We start from the raw sequence: 17,943 nt of genomic DNA, 5'->3' as shown, positions 1-17,943 counted from the left end.
ATATATCAAGAGGAACAAGTGGATTTAGCTACATAGGTGGTTGCTATTGTTACGGAACATAGCAGAGTTCGTTTAACATTTGAACAATTCTGATTGTGTCTGGTGGATATGCTAAAACAGAAAAGCAAGACTGAAAAGGAATGCTAAACTTCTGTCATTATCCTTTCTGAGAGATACTATTATTTTAAAAATTTTAGTTGTATATCATTATAATTGAATATGTTGATGTTAATGCAAGCTAAGACTTTCAGAGTTAGAGAGCAGATGTACAAATAAGCAAAAGGGAAATGCTAAATTGTCACACATAAGCTGTGTTATCAGATGAATTTCGTGTGGATACACACACACACACACTGCAATAAAAACTTTTTTGCAGTAGGGTGACAGAATCAAGTGAAAACCACAAAAGAGCTTTTAAAACCCCATTGGGAGAGGCTGGAGAGATAGCTCAGCAGTTAAGAGTGCTTGCTTCTCTTGCAGAGGATCTGATTTTGGTTCCCAGCCACACACGGTGGCTCATAACCCCTGTGACTCACATTCTATATGATCTGATGCCCATCTCTGGCCTCTGACTTTATCAGGTACACAGGTGATGCAATACCTACATGCAGACACTTATGGATAAACAAAATAAAAGTAACTCTTAATTTATAGAGTCCTATTGTTAAACATTGATTTGATCTAATTAAATTATTCATAAAATTATTGCTGAATTAGTTGAGGTAGTAAAAGAAGAAGCTGAGATTGGTTAATATATTAGATAGAAGATTTATTTTTTTGCAAAAAGTTTTAATAGTGGAAAATCCTTTTGTAGGATCTGGGGATATAGTTACATTTTAACAAACTTTGAAGTTATTCAATTATACAAAGATCTATCGTCTAAAATTTATCTATCTCCCCATTACCTTTTTATGTTCTATCTATCATCTATTTACCCAACATCTATCTGTGTATCTATCTACTTGCTACCAGCCAAAAACCCAAGAACCATGTCTTCATGTATCTGTTAGTTATCTATAATCTTAGATATACACTATTGTGAATTAAATCATAGAGCTAAAATGTTTCTTATCTGACCTGTCAAGAATTTCCAATGATTATTAATTAGTTTTGTTTGCACTTGAAAATAACTGGCTAGTTTGTAATAGCAAAAACTATAACTAAGTACAGCTCCTACATGTAGAAGCCTCCATCTAAGTGGTTCTGCTTATAGACCATAAATTATAATTTTAAATTTTTCATAAGCATTTATATCATGCAGCTAGTGCATAAAGCTAGCAAGTGTCATAGTCTAACTTTTATCTGACTACACACTGAGTACAGGACTGTGTGGAGACAACAGTCTATTTTATCTATTGCTTAATCATAAGTTGTCAAATAATTTTGTCTTAACTAAATCAACAAATTTTTGTTTTGTAGTCTACCAAAATAATTGTGGACTTAAATAAATGTAGCCACATTATCAAAGTCAACTAAAAAGATGTTGAAATAGTTTAAGTTGCATTTGGAGAAGATTTTACTAGTTTTTTATTGAGCCTAAGGAAATGGCCATGCTCCACAGGTCTGGGACGATCAGCGTAAGGTCTTTTCCCAGGCATCTGTGCCTACAATCACATCTTCCTTTTAGTTCACACTTTAAAGTTTATTTATTCTCCCTCATTTTTACTTTCTTATGAAAAACTTGGAAGTAAATAAATGACATGCGACATATGATTGAAAAAATTCTCAACTTACGTTGATTTTAGTGTTATCCCTTTTCTGACAATCAATAGGGATGCCTAGCATCCATATTTCTCTAAATTCATTCTGGTGACACTGTCTAGATTCTGTACACTCTGAAATACCACAGAGACTCTAGAGTATGCCAGATGTTTAATATCAAAGTTGCTCTGCTGCCTAAGGCACTCCTGATTCTTCTGTGTACGTGAATGTATTTACATGAAGCTTACCTTTATTTATCTCCATTTTCATATTCATCCATCTCTTTCCTTCATCAAATTGCATTTATCCCTTTTCTCAGTTTTCCTTGCAGCACTTTTTTAGTCAAAGGGCCAACTGTGATTGATTGGCCAAAATAGCCATTTCTGTTTTAAGTTCAATTAAATGCCAGCCCATTTAATTTTTATTTTTTTTAAGTTTGAAATCTTTGCCGTCAATATGATTGAGTCATCACTCCCTCCACACAAACACCTCACAGACCTCTGTGGTCTTCTTTGTTGTCTCCTTCCTAGTCACTCAGCTGTGTGCTGTCTGTGAGATTCTTCGAGTCAGTTCCTATGCAACGTCATCACTATGGTAGAGACCACCAAAGTCTGCCTAAGACTGGTTCCCCAACTATTTCTCTATATCTCTAAGGAAAACGAAAGTTTCCTCCTAGTGAACTGGAGTACTGCTGGAACGGGATTCCCTGTGTCTTTAACTCTACTTCTACACTGGCTGCTCATCTGTGGGCTGCTCTGTGTGTGTGTTTCCCTTGTAGCTTAAGGCATATCACAGAGTGTGTGTCTTTTGAGATGCGTCAAACAGCTAAAAGCTCAGAGCTAGCATTTAAAATCAGCTTCTGGAATTTTTCTTATCAATACCTGAGACTGTAAAGAAAGCAAGAGACTATATGCATGCTGCAAATACCTACCACACAACACTGAGATTTTGAAGAAATACTAATATGTGTGAGATGAAAAAGAGAGTCAAATTACCCTTTACTATGAGAGAAGGAAGAATAAATTCATTTTTCAACACGTTTTTCAAGTAATTTTCTTGATTCTGGAAAGGAATTCTAATCTCTAAATTAGAAATGCATTTGGACAAATTAATAATTAAGTTGAAAAGGAAGCAGAAGAAACCCAGAAAGCAGTCAAAATAAACAAGTACCAATACACTTAACCCCAAAATCTTTCAATATTTTTAAATTACTTATTTCTAAGCACAACATATTCTAAGAAAAAAGAGCATGGATGAGTTTGAGCAAATAAAGAAAATTTTAAATTATATCAATTGAATTGAGACTCTCTACACAAAGCAATCATATTATACTTGCATCCACTCCTGCTCCCAGCGATTCATCTGAAATACAATCGGCGTTTCCATAGCAGACAAGTGCAAACCTACGGTACCCTCTGAGCACAGGTTCTGCTGCCCATGTGCTTATGGTGAGATCAGAAAGACTCATTTTTTTTTTAATGTGGATATATTGAGTTTAAGACATAGATATAAAAGAGAAATAAAACCTACTAAAATAAAAAAAGAAATGTAAGTGTATCATGTAGGCACAAGAAGCATAGGTTCATGAAATTGTGTGTATCATGTTTGTAATATAAATTTTAAATTCACTGCAAATTGATGTCAAAAGTTTCAAATTCACTAATCCACACACCATATTTTCTATATTCACTCTACAAATAAATCTACAATTGTTATAATGTACCCTGCCCGGCTCTGCAACGTCCCACATCTCTTGAAAGTGATGTCACTGTGGGTGTTGACAATATTTATACAGTGATCAGGAAGGCTTCTCTTACAAGGTGGCATTTGCTCATGTAACAAAACCTTTCTGAGAGTGTGACTCCTGGGATGCTGGGGAATTGGAGGCCTTGTAGACAGACCCTTTTCTGCCATCACCATGCCTCTGGTGATGGGCTCACTGAACAAGTTCAAGACCTGATTTGGACCTGTTACAAAACAGTTGGGGGTGGGGAGCAGTCAATAAACTTTACTGTCTTTCTCCAAATTGGCCAACCCTAATTTAGGCAAGCAACACCAGACAGAGACTTTCAATGCTGCAGACCCAGAGGAGACTGGAGTTGGGGATTGCTGAGTACCCTCTCAACTTTGCATTGGGTCTTTTTCTCTGTGTGCCTTCTTCAGGCCTGCCTTTCTCCAACTGCTGAATGCCAAGGTCTGTTTGCATTCTTTGGGATTCTCCACTGCTACCTAAAACACTCGCAAATTTTCCTTTTAGTTCTTGAACTGGCAGGAAAAAAAAAAGCAACAAAAAACAAGCAAAACTCCTAGGCTGTATCACTGAGATCATAGGGCCCTGGCCAGCACTCCAGAGAAATCTTGTTTCTTCACTAGTAGTGTGGTGCAGAGAGCGCAAAGCACAAACATGGTGTCGTTACCTAACGGAGTAGAGACGCAGAGAACTATTTTTAATTTAAGAATTATTTAATTTTAACATTCTGAATTCCTTTCTAAAATCAAAATGAAATCTATGGGGGTGCTTTGGCAACATTCATTTTATACTAGATGTGAACAATTATTCTTGTTGGTGTTGCTATGTAGGGAAAGAAAATGTAAAACCCGGTACAGTGTCAAAATAAGTTCTGACACAGAGAAAGAAAGTAAACGCTTTGAGAATAAAACAGCTCTGTCCTCTAAATAACAAAACACTAAACACAAATGAGACAAGAAAATGGCAATCACAGTGAGTCGAACATCAGCAATGATTTGGCTTAGTAAAGAAATAATCTAAATGATATGACAACAAAATGTCACTTATATAATTTTTGTTGCTTCATATTTAGCATATTATACACATGAAATATATTTTTATCAAAAATACTGAAAAAATACTAACTACATACTAACCAGGAAAAAAATCAGCTTTTATTCATTTGCTTTCTGTATTTTAAAATGGCATTTGATTTTTGAAATTATTGAAATTTTTTCAGTTAAATTAGTCTGAATAACTAACTATTCAGTTTGGAATTACAGTTTTTATATTGTAAGATTTTCTTATTCATGTATATTTCTAGATCTCTAAAGCTATTTAAATATTTTTATTAATATTTGTGTATAAATTCTAAAATCAGCTATCATATTGATGGTTGGCACATTTAACTACATAATTTATTTTTTCCTACTAGCTTTCCATTATAAACCACAAGTCTTTGAACTTGTGATTAGGTTCCATAGCCTGAGGGTTTTGAATGCTTTTCCAGAAGGCTTTCAATTTCTGTAATGCCTTCCTCTTCCAGTAGAATCAGTTAAAGTTTTTGTAATATGAAGCATACTTTCAAGGTGCCTTGATTCCACATTTTAATAACTTTTTAAAAATGTTGTCACTCCTAACTAAAGGTATTCACAATAAACATATTTAAAATGTTTTATATTTGGTAATATTTTGCTTCTTTTGTTCAGCTTCAAAGGTTAAGTCATTTCACAGATTTCTCAATTAAGAACATCTGTATAGAACAGTGTGATATCAGAAGGGTTCTGAAAATGGATGACTCCAAGTCTTTTTACAATAGTGTTTATTACACAGAATAGGAGAGAAATTATCAATATGCTTGCTCTATTAGGAAAACTATTAAATTGTTATTATTAAATTATAACTATTGAATTAAAATACAAACAGTTTACTGCATTTTTATTCTTAACCATGTTTGATTTGAGGGTATCCTTTCACAATTGTATGTCAGGAGCTGATATTTTTAAAGACCTTGGTTATTCCTCACAATACATATTTTTAACTTGCATACTTTCTTAAAATGTTCCAATTAATGTATACTCATAGTTTGGTTAATACATGAGTTTAGGATGCTAATATTTACGTCACATATATACATACTTGACATATATATAGCTCAGTACACACACGCGTGCGCGCGCGCGCACACACACACACACACACACACACACACACACACACACACACACACACACACACGGCTCAGTAACCTTAGGGACAGCACTGAGCCATGTTCCTCCTACTCCCATCATGTAGGTTGAGGAAGGATGTTCGGTCTACTGCATTGCTCCGCATTACGCAATTATTTACCCTTCTCGCAAGTCTCTTATTTCCATTTCCCACCTACTTAGTATTATTATTATCCCAGGTTCTTCCTTTTCCTTGCTTTCTTCCTTCCTGCCCCCTCAGCCCAAACAGCCCCTGGAATCTTCAGTGGTGTACGTCACTTGCTTTTCTAAAACATTAGCGCCTTCAGAACTTTGCCATGTCTTATCGTTCCCCGGAACCCACGGGCTCTGCTTTCCTCCGCAATCCTTCACGGTCACCTATCCCGATAGAAACACAGACCCAAGCTTCTCCCGCTTTTTCCATTTTGTTTTTTTCCATAACAAAACATTTTTTTGGAAGGTGCAGTTATAAAGCCCCAATGCAAATTCAGTGAACCAGCGCGGAGAGAAGGCATTGCATGAGATGAGAAATTCTGTGAAACTATGGCAACGTTGAAGTGCGGTATGGTCAGTGCTTAGCTGATTGCATTTTCATTTGTAATGTGGAAGCATTGCCAAGAAATTGAATCCTGCTGGCTCCGATGGCAGATGTTCCCTAGAATTTTAAGCTGTCTTAGAACTCTCCAGAATGACCCGTGATGATTGGGATGAGAAGTCTGATACTGTGCGTAATTGCCTGCAGTTTAACAATGGATGGAAGCCCATTAAAAAGCAATGCTTAAGCTATCATTTTCTAAAGGTATTATAATTATAATCATAAGGAAAATGTATCTGCAATAATTTTATTTTTAATGGCTTCAGATTGCGTATGCTGAAATTTCAAAGTTTAAGCCATTAGCAATCTTTACATGTTACAAGAAATATTGTTCTATTGATTTGTTTATTCATCAAGCAAATATTTACCAAATGCCTCTTACGTACTAAATATGCTTCATCATCACTGACAAAATGCATCATTTGTAACTTACCGTGGGCCATGCGGTGGAACCAGTAGTAGCCAAAATCAACTCCTAGGAAGGTTAAATACCATGTCCACTGAGAATCCCAAGGCAAATCGAAAAGTCTGTAGTTCTCCCAGATGTAAATATAGCTGGTCACTTCAAGGCTTTTGAAGAACAGACTGGAAAATAAAATCCACAGCAATGGCTATAACATATTCTGTATCCGTGATCATGCTAATACGGTCTAGACGACGAGGTTGAGTATGAATATATGCATATGTAAAAAATGGTGTCTGTCACCATCCCGCTGTGCCTCTTCTTGCTGTGTCTGGGCTCCCTACCCTTCATATTTTCTTTGGGTTCCTAGGATGTGGGCACCAGTTATTTGCACTCTTGCATTTCATGAAAATTGGGAGACTCTTGTCCTTCTGCGTCTCTTAAAATGCTTTTCATGGAACATTTCATACACAATAAATCTTACTAAACTGCACCTTAGTTCCTGTTATTGTCATTGCTAAGATTTAATGAAGAACACAGCAAGGATGGCTGACAATAGGAGAGTAAAAATTTGAAAACTATACACGAAATGTTTCCTAAGGAGCCGGAAAGCCGCTTGCTGTCATTAAATATGAGCATCCGTAAAATCTGCAGCAGTCTAGAGTGACTCCTACTCTTTTCTGTCTTCTCCTTTCTTATCCCTCCTGCACAAATCCAACGGTTACTGTGGTGTTTACACTTTACACATCTTTGGTAAGTCAAATGGGGAGGGACTTTCAGAATATAAGGAAATCGTTTCTTACCAGAAATGAGGCATATTAATCTATTCAAGTAAACAAATTGAATAAGTAAAAACAGCCAGAGAGATGGTTAAGTGGTTGAGAACACTTGCTGCTCTTGCAAAGGACCTAAATTCAGTTCATAGCACTGACATCAGGTGGCGTACAACCTTCTGTAATATTCCAGCTTGAGGGCACCTGAAACGCTCTTCTGGCCTCTGGAGGCACCATGCACACATTTATGTTATAAGGTTGCAAGCACACACACATACATGTAAATAAAAATGCAAACGGAATAAAATCTTTTTAAAGTCTAGAAAAAAAAATCTGTATTTATGCATATTTTATCAAGTTTCTGTAAATTTTTGTTTCAAATCTTTGAAAACCCTATTTAATTTAATATAATATATTTAACTTTTAATTATCTCTGACAAAACTTAAGATCATATTCAAGAAAATTATTTAACATTCTTATAAACTTGACTATATTTACTTTTTATTCTATTTTTTATTAAAATATGAAAAGAGTTGATCATTCCAAATATGTAGTTATGAGCAAGCAGCAAGCCTGTTTCACAAAATTATGAGAAATATTTAAATATTGTGATGTGAGGTGAAATTTAAATAAGCATGAAAGATTTTTTATTTTATTTTTGGGTAATCACATATTTAATTATGAATCACATAATTAAAATTCTCTCATTTTCTTTGACTATGTCACCATTATTAATATATATATATACATACATATATATATATATATATATATATATATATAAATACTGGGCTAATTCAATGCAGCATTAGTATATGCAGCTCATAAAATCCTTTGCTTGTCACTTTGGGAAGGGCAACAGTCAGCACATCTTAAGAATCGTTTCCAATTTGGCATGACACGGCTGGAAGCTTTGCTGCTGAGATGGAGACTTTAATCCTAACACAGTCACAGCTTTGATTCTCATACCAGTACCAACCTGAGGTGTTCTAGATTCCTTAGAACCTCCGGCCTGGCTGCCTGGCAGGCCTTCTGTACTTCCTGTTCTTAGGGCAATGCTCCTGAGGTCAGGCCTTTGCAGGTGAGCAGCCTCCTAGGACTGCCCAGATGCCCAAGAGTGGCTGATTTGAGACAAGTAGAAACCTACTGTTCTCTGTCAGTCTGGGATATCTAAACATATTCATATGCAGCTCCACATTGGGTAAGATAGGCCATGGGCCATGGTTCATGGATTCCTACAGCACTTCAGAAACATGAAGAATTGGAAGTATACAACCTATTTTCTAAATGTTACCAAGCATATTTACCAAGAGAGGGTTTAAGACAGGTTTTAATTTAAAGGTGCTCAGCTTGGACAGTAGCTTACACGTTTAGACTGGGACATCTCAATAGTGACACTTTTTTTTTTTTTTTTTTTTTTTTTTTTTTGAGACAGGGTTCTCTGTGTAGCTTTGGAGCCTGTCCTGGAACTCACTCTGTAGACCAGGCTGGCCTCAGCCTCCAGGGTACTATGATTAAAAGGTGTGTGCCACCACTGCTCAACCAATAGTGCCAATCTTGAAATGTAGGCAGGAGTAATCTTTTTATTGGAGGCCATTCAGAACAAAGCTTAAATCAAGATATAAAACTTTTAAAATCTGTCTCTAATTTCTGATAATAAGGTATCAATTGTATAAAGTTCCCTTTTAGGTTAAAGTGTTGAACAAAGTCAGGACATTTTATGGTCCAAGTTATTAACTTCTCTAACTGAGAGATTTTAACCATGACGCTGCTGCTACTTTGGGCCAGATGACTCTGTCAGGAAAGATGTCCAAGTTCCAATTAAACTGGAGAAAACACCCTGCTGTCTCTTCAGATTCATCAGGACCACCACTCCCTCTTCTCTAACAACCAAATATGTGTCTAGGCATTGCCAAACGTTTCCTGATGAGCGAATGATTGTGTCCCAAGCTGCTAACCACTGCCTTAAAGCAACTAGAGAGAAACCTTAAAGCAAACACATTTCAACAGACATTTATCATATTCTAATGATTGTTAGACAAGCTTTGTTACAAGGTATCAAATTGGATTTAACTACATATTTATCAGTCATGTGTTAACTCCATACTGGGAGCTCTCTCAGTCTCTGGTGTAGCACAGGGCCCAAGGGCGTATTGTTGAGCATGGACTATTATAACCTGGCTCACAAGGGTTTCATTAGTTCGGTATGTTCTTAAAATTTATGCTAGCTTCTTTGTCATGGGCAAATGAAACAAGATTAAGACATTGTCTGGATCTCAAGCAATGTGGTGCTGTAAAACTTTGATTTCTAAACCGAGAGAGCCGGCTGCCTGAATTCAAGTGCTTCTTATTTCCAGCATGGGTGTTGGGGATTGAACAGACATTTATCTCTTCCTCTGCCATGTGGATTATTAGGGTTGACACAAATCGAGATAAAATGTGCTTCGTATACTATGTTAGACCTTTCCCCTTTTCTCACTTTAGCAAGAGGCCAAACTCTCTTCAAGGTAAGCAGACAGAGTGGTGTGGAGAGGTATTCCTGCTTTCTCTCAGCAAGAGGATCATGACCCTGCTCCACTATACATGTGAAAGAATTCAGTGCCCACAACTAAAATGATTTGCTCAGGCGATACAGCTGGGAAAAGATTATCAAATTCTGGAAAACCCTTGATGGCAGGAAATAGCACCTACGTTTGCAAAACTGTTCCCACCAGATCCGGAATCATAAACCAGAGCTCCTTCCTTTTTTTTGTTCCCAGTTCCTCCACCCGCATCCCCAAAGCCCTGGAGTATGACTCTGCATTCTGGAATTTTAACATGAACTCTATAAATCCCTTTCAGTGGGAAGAGGCATACATAACTTAGAGGCATAGATGTAGGGGCCTCCCTTGATCAGGTGGAGATGGGGTGGTAAGAAACACGGGGTCTTACATGGAATGCGGATGTGAGATCAAGGAAATGACCTAAGTATCAAGAGACAAGAGTACCTGCTGTGCAGAGGTCTGCACGATGGCTTTCATTTACTGCTCAAGACTTTTTTGTGCACTCTCTTCAAACGGTGACATTTTAAGGTTAGGAGCACATGACAAAATTTGGGTCAGTGTGTAAAGAGTGAAGTAATTTACACAGCTTGTCCTCAACTTCTAAAGTACAGTGCAGCATAACACATGCACACACGTGTGCACACACACATGCACACGCACACACACGCACATACTTGCATGCACCCACACATATACACACGCACACACACGCATGCACACACGCTTGTACTTAACATATATCTGAGTGTGAGGCTTAATTTTTTTCTGAGAAATTTATTTTTTTTCAGAGAATTTGACTCTATATTTATCTCCAAACCTCTCATAACTGACCTCAGAACTCGACTGTCTGTCTGAGAGCTCCTGCCACTTTTGCTCCATCTAGTGGAACACTGACTTTTCAGTATCTCAGTAACAAGATAAAGGAAAGAACTTCTGCTTTCTATAAACGGTCATAGCGTTTCCTGCCACTTCTCACGGCAAAAGTGCACGACATTTATAAAACCATCACCTCACTTCTCTAAAGCACCCTTTAAACCAGAAACGTATTTGCTACATTCGTTAGGAATGCCGCAGTATTAAGGAGTGTGTGAGTTCTGCCTGGGAATCCATGGAAATATATTCACTGAAGAAGGTAATGCCATTGAAGTCACAGATTTTTCTTTATTTCCTAACCCCACCCTAAGGACTTGAAAATATTTCAAAAAAATTTAATTTCCTCCTTTTAATTTTTTTATGAACTGAGCTACTTTTTTATTTCCATCAGAAATGGAAAATTCCGTTGCAGGCATAGCTTCCATGTACCTGTGGCTGAATATTACAGAACTAGCACCATAGTCAAAGCTGGCCATGCCCCCTAAATAATAATAGTGGAGTGTTCTGAACTTATTTGAAAATGTACTTTTTTAAATTATCTCTTGAGCCCACTGCAATTTGATTTATCATCTGCCGTTTCAACAGAATAAATGAACCTCTTCAGAACGAATATACTATGGATATTTCTATCAGCAGTGAAGCCTCTCTCGGGAAGGTGCAGTTTATGGAAACAGTAATTTGGGTAGGACGGAAAAAATCGAGGTCCTGGACTTCTACTGAAGGAGTGGAATTCGAGTTCTGCTTAAGCGAGCAGGGGAGATGTGATTATTTTTCACTCATTAATGTATATAAGTCAGTAGTACAGTGTTTTGAAAATTATGCTTTGAAAAATAGACATGGCACACATTTCATTCAGTCAAGCTTAATTTTATAGTTACATACTCAAATAATTGACAGAAAAATAACTTATTTCTAACCTGCTTCTTGTTAGTGACTGTGGATACATTCAGCAATGTATTACTTTTAAAGAGATTTAAAATTGTATGTAATTATATTACCAGTATCGTCAAATAAAATCGTTTTTCCTCCAAGTCTCCAGACACCGTTTCTATTGCAAGAATGCAGAACTGGAATGGGGGCTCATTACTTTCTCTGTTTTGTTAGGCGCCATCTAGAAGGAGTATCTGAAGCGCAGTTCTCTGCTGGCAGAGTAACTAATGGAATAGCATTCTCTTCCTTGCAGTTACATCCTTTAAGGATGGGGCAAATCCCTGTTGCTAGTACTGAGAATGAACTGGATTCCTTGGAGAGCCAAGGACCCACTGGGTTAAGTCTAACCCTCAGCTGCTAATTATCTGCACGGGAGTCATTTGAATGCTATCGCTTCAAGTGAGATACTGGTTGAGCTTGATGTCGAGTTGCTTTTCAAAAATTTTCTTTCTCCCTTCCTTTTTCCCTCCATTCCTCTTTCTTTCTTTCTTTCTTTCTTTCTTTCTTTCTTTCTTTCTATCTGTCTTTCTTTCTTTCTGTCTCTCTTCTTTTTTTTCTTCTTTTCTCTGAGGACACAGAGTTGAGCGAATGTAGAGAAACAGTTTTCTTTTTGTTTATACTTTCATTTTAAAATAGTAGTGAAATAAAAGAAAGTACATTTAAGTGTAACTTTCAGGTTGTTTTCTTTGATGGGATATTCCACATTATCCTCATTGAAAACTGAGAAACATTTCAAAAATGTTCCTGGAAATCTTGCATTATTTTATAATTTAGAATTTTTTTTTTTTTTTTTTTTTTTTTTTGGTTTTTCGAGACAGGGTTTCTCTGTAGCTTTGGAGCCTGTCCTGGAACTAGCTCTGTAGACCAGGCTGGTCTCGAACTCACAGAGATCCGCCTGCCTCTGCCTCCCGAGTGCTGGGATTAAAGGCGTGCGCCACCATCGCCTGGCTTAATTTAGAATTTTTTTAAACCCGTAAGAAGCAAAGAAACAAAGACCAGCAAATTTTATTATAATTACAAATAGAATTATTATATTTAAATTAAACTTTAATTTAAAATATAGCAGCAGAAGAATGCTGTCAAAGTCCAAGTTAGTAATGTTGTACCATTTGTCAAAGAGAACCAGAATTAAAGGTTTTGGAAGACTTTTTTTTAGCTTAAGGTGTCTTAAAAATAATGGGTGAGGAAACAGAGCTTCACTTTGCATCCTGAAGAACTTTGACTATCTGCTTCAAGCTAAGTCTCTTCCCTCTTCTCTCTCCTCTTCTTTGTCTCTGTCTCTCTGTCTCTCTCTCTGTCTCTCTCTCTCCTCTTCCCTTATAGTAACTCTTTTCACCACTCACCTCCATTTCCATTCCATTTCCAATCAGTTGTGTGTGTGTGTGTGTGTGTGTATGTATGTACATGTGCACGTGAGTCTCTGCTTTTTGAGACATGATTTTATAAAAGGTAATACTGGGAATCTTGGTTTGTTGTTCTAACTTGGTAGCATCATGAGTCATATTGCTAGAAGAAATACTGCCCTGAGAATAAAGTGTGTGTTTCCGGGTGCTCAGTGTTAGAAGGGGACAGTGTTTCTTTATGTGAAACCAAAATCAAACTTAAAAAAGTAAAACAAAAAAAGCCAAAGGATTAATTCAATTCGATGTCCCTCGAAATTCTTGAATAACAAGACAAAACAATAAGTACAGAAGTGCTCTTTCTCAGGCAGCACAATACGCGACCTGGATTTGCACCTCCATGGGCTGTACTTCTCAGTTATTAGATGATTTTCACAGTCGAAAGATCAACTGATTTCCAAGAACTCTTAGTGCAGTATATGCTTAGAATGAGCTATGGAAACCAACTGAATTATCTTCAATAAAGAAATCTATATATAAATCTATGTACATGAGAGTATACATATGGAAGGGACTCGTGCTCATTTCTGCAACAAAAGAAATACAATAAAGAAATTCATCAATAATTTGAATTGGTATTTAGGCAATCTGAGGCTTCCTCAGATGAATAATCTTCTATTATGTCTGACATCAGTGTGTTACCACATCTGCAGTTACTCAACTCATTACTTTATGATTGTAAACCTAAGACCCAGTTCACTCAGAGTAAACACATTGATGTGTATTTTTAATGTTTACCTTTTACCTAAACCTATTATGAAATTATATCAAGTTATTGCACCTTTTCTCAGACGTATCTCAGTTTTAATGCCATTTTTTAAAATCCACCTTGATTTCCCACTGTGTGGTTCCAAGAAACATTCCAAAGCGATGAGCTCTGATCAGCAGGGAAGCTCCACAAACATTAGTCGAAGCAGGGGTGGGAGACTGTACTAAACCCACTCTTCCCCAGTTCTAAGCTAATCTTCCTAGGGAACTTTTTTCATGGTCCCCGCTTCTTCAGTACTTTCTTTAGTCCTCATACACAGGAGGTACCTTTGTCCATCTGCTGGGTTTTCCTCCTATACCTCATAATTCACTATATAATGTAGGTAATTTATTGATTGTTTGACGTATTATTTGTCCAGTTTTATCATTAGCATGACACTAAAAAATATTATTTTAGAGTACTTGATATGTGCCAGACATCATTCCACGAGTATGAACTAAAACTCTGATATGACATAAAAGCTTGATTTCAAAGTGCATAAAGATTAAGGGGTACAAACATGAGGAGATCCTCCAACCCTGGGATTACTGTGTCTGGAGTGACTGCAAGAGTCAACGCATGGAGCAGAGGTGCCCAAATCAGGGTTGAGAAACAAATTAGATTTATTGAAGTTCCATCCATGTTTAGACCTAGGAAAGAAACTGAAGGCAGCCACATATTCATTAATCCAGTCCTGCAACACATAGTCAGAAAAATGTCATAAAAAAAAAAAAATGACAAGGAAGACAGAGAGACCAAAAAAAAAAAAAAAAAAAAAAAAAAAAAGACTGAGAAACTAAACCTTGTGAGTTTCAGGAATAAAACTTGACTTCATGTCAAGGGAAATATGGAAACGGGAAAGGGCTTCCCCCTGGTCTCTATGAGTCAAGCATTTGGCTACCATTGGGACAGACTTGAGACAAAACTGAAAGAGATTTGTACTTGTTCACATAATCACATGATCTTTATTGAGAAACATCTGAGGCCTAGTATGGGAGCACATAGATGTGAGCCTGTTACCCTGGCAGAGAATTTGAGTTTATTTTTACTCTTTCAAAGTTGTTGACAACAGGTGTAGTTACACACCCTGACCTAGGGTGTGGTTACTTGGTGTTTTGGACATTAAGATGGTCCACAGAGGTGGACCACTGTACCCTGACCAAAGGTCAGATAATTCAAGCCTATTCCTGCTCCTTCATTTGAAAACAGGAGGTTTGACATGAATAGGGAGTGACTGTCTAGGATACTTGGTATATTAGCTGCATACCCTGACCAAAACATCAAAATGCCTTACTCAGAAAATAATGGCTTGGTGTCTCAGGTATTGAGGCAAGTAACTGTTCTCCTTGTCCTTTGTGTCATGTTAAAACATTTTTTACCTTCTTCCCCCTCTCTTTGCATTGGGGTATAAAAGCATATAAGAAATTAATGTGGGCAAATTCAGTATTCAGCATCCACTGACTTTCCCACCTTGTACTGTCCTGTATCCATGTTTCTTTCATGTCTGTGTTCCTACTACCTGACATTTCTAATCCTCACGCTCTTACCCTGGAAAGTACAAACCTATCATAGGTGGACAGCAACATTAGTCACCTCAAAATGTGGCTTATGACAGGACAGAATAGGGAGAGATCTGTGGAAAATGTGGCTGGGACAAAAAATAATTCTAGCAGTGACCTGGAGCAAGGTCTATAGTAAGGCAGGTGAAGGAGTCACTTTGGGTACAAACTATAAGAAGGTATCAAGGAAACTGAGTAATTAGGACTAGCAATGTTTATCATTCTCTATTAAAATTAAACGAGAAATGTCATTGCTGCAAAAAAAATAGAAAATTTCCAAGAATGACAGATCCTGAATTCTTTAAGTATTTATAGAGAAATGTGCAGTGTCCACATGATGTCCCCTCTGCTTTACACTTGCAGAATGGTGGATTGTCTTTCATTGTTCTAAACAGTGACTCACCTTGGAAGTCGAGAGACAACACCAGCTGACATGGATGTCAGAAAATCATCCAGGCGACCTGGTGGCTTCCCCTTGAGAAGCCAGCTGAGGATTAGTTCAAGCAGAATCAAGGAGATGAAAAATGGAGTTGCCTAGAATGGAGATTCAAGGGAAGAGATGCCATTCTGTTTTCTTTGAAAGTCTCCACATTTTCTGATCAGTCCTCTGATATTTTGTAAGGAAGGGGTACAACATCAGGAGATGATCTAAATTTATACTACAGGTTATTTCCAAACCAATGAGCAGGGAAATTTACTTATTTTAGATATACACTAAAGATATGTTAAAAACATGCCATGCAATTTGAAAATGAAATAAAAACATAAATGTAACTATCACTATCCTGCCAGGAGGATAATTAAAATCAGGAAAGGAACGCTCCGAGTTAAAGGAATTATATTTAAAATTAGATAAACCTGTAAGAGTCTATTTTCTGCCCATGAACAAGCCAGATACACTCTAAGAAAACTCCTTAAAAATACCCTCAATTAGAGATTTTAAAAATTCGACTTTCTTAAGCTACTTTTGAAGGTAACAAGAAAGTAGCAGGAAGAAGAACCAAGACTCTTAGCAAACAAGCTAATCTCCTGTGATTGCATCACCATCAAAATTTCAGCCATTCAAAACCAGCCTACAATTCACAATCCCAGAAAACCTAGACAATAATCAGTATCCTAAAAGAGACATACATGAATCTAATCTACATGGGAAGTAGAAAAAGACAAGATCTCCTGAGTAAATTTGGAGCATAAGGACCATGGGAGATGGTAGAAAGGGAGAGAGAGGATGGGAAGGGAGCAGAAGAAAATGTATACCTCAGTAAAATCAATAAAAGAAAGTTTTAGTCATTCAGCTTTGATTCAGGGCTTTGTAATAATGAGTATTCAACTACTGATCAACGTATATTGGACTACATATAATTTGCACAGCAATAATTGCTGAAGACAGGAGTGGCACATTTTTCTTCACTGGATAAACATGACGATATCAAATCTCAAAAGCAATATGGACTTCAGTCATTTGGAAACAGATAATGAGTCTGAAGTTTGAACTCCCAGGAGCATGCTCTGTGATGTCATGTTTTCCCTGATTCTGCACTAGGCCTTGTTGTAGAAACAACTTTCACAGGGTTGGGAACATCAATGCTCAGACTCTAATTCTGAATAGTTCCACTTCCAATCATAGCCAAGCAACAGGAGTGAAAAATGCCACAAAGGCTTGAAATGTTTAAAAAAAATGCTTCAAGTTCAAACTTAGGAAGTTAGAATTATACTGAGCCAGGCTGTGCATCCTTCCTTCTGCAGAAGTACTCCACCATTTAAAGAGGAAATACCTTGCTGGAGGTAGTGGATAAGTTAAACATTTTAAAACAAAATTGTTACAATGCTTACTGACGTAGTATAACTATTTAATACTTCTTTCCAATAGTTTCCATGCCCAGGAAAACTTTGAATGTTTTCTCATATTCTATAGTGATGCACAGGGGATTTACAGACAAAGATGTAGAGATTGTAGACAAATTGAATTCTCTAGAAAATTGAACTTTTGTTTCATGACTATACGAAAATGAAATTTTATGGTACTGTAATAATTTCAAGTAGGAAATTGAATGAATCTCCAGGATCTGTTGAGTTTATGTTACAAAGGAAAAAAAAAAAAGAGCAAGAGAAGCTCTTTCAAGACAACCTCACCTTTTTAACGTAATCAGGCACCTCTTCGACAGTTTGGAAGGTGGTTTCACTGGGTTTCATCATGTAAAACATCACTCGAAAACCCTGGGAAACTGAAACATTGTCTTGGTCTCCTGGGCTCTTCATTTCTGTCCGTTTGATTGCTAGCTGGAGATATTTGTGGTAGAAACTCAAGACTGAACAAAGAATAGGAGCTGGGCAGCACAGAGCGAGCCTTGTCAGAGCAAAGCAAGGCACGGAGCTCCACAGGGAGGTCGGCCAACAGCAGTTTATATGCAAACACTGAATGCGACAAGAGTAAGTTCAGAGTTCACTGGCTGACTCACAGGAAACAGAATGTCCTGAGAG

The 17,943-nt window shown here is 37.1% G+C and overlaps 1 protein-coding gene and 1 long non-coding RNA gene across 5 annotated transcripts in view; one reads left to right on the top strand and one right to left on the bottom strand.

Moving 5' to 3' along the window:
• Agmo (alkylglycerol monooxygenase) overlaps positions 1-17,885 on the bottom strand; it is a 304,397-nt gene extending 286,512 nt beyond the window's left edge. The window contains exons 1-3 of one of the 4 annotated variants that reach the window (XM_050158660.1): positions 17,596-17,885; positions 15,866-15,996; positions 6,666-6,817 (exon numbers count right to left, since the gene is read on the bottom strand). In XM_050158660.1, the coding sequence (XP_050014617.1) occupies positions 6,666-6,817; positions 15,866-15,996; positions 17,596-17,721 (409 nt within the window). In that variant the 5' untranslated portion in view covers positions 17,722-17,885. The remainder of the gene's footprint in view (positions 1-6,665; positions 6,818-15,865; positions 15,997-17,595) is intronic. The other 3 variants (XM_050158661.1, XM_050158663.1, XM_050158662.1) reach the window with 3 other exon arrangements.
• Positions 1-17,943, top strand: part of LOC126511512 (uncharacterized) — an 840,891-nt gene that overhangs the window by 393,450 nt on the left and 429,498 nt on the right. The gene's annotated exons all lie outside the window — the stretch shown is intronic.

Source organism: Alexandromys fortis, unplaced genomic scaffold (assembly GCF_014885135.2).
Source record: "Alexandromys fortis isolate MF-2015 unplaced genomic scaffold, M_Fortis_MF-2015_v1.1 scaffold_101, whole genome shotgun sequence".
NCBI lineage: Eukaryota > Metazoa > Chordata > Mammalia > Rodentia > Cricetidae > Alexandromys > Alexandromys fortis.
The sequence above is the reverse complement of the archived record's forward strand: the minus strand, read 5'-3'. Positions and strand labels throughout refer to the sequence as shown.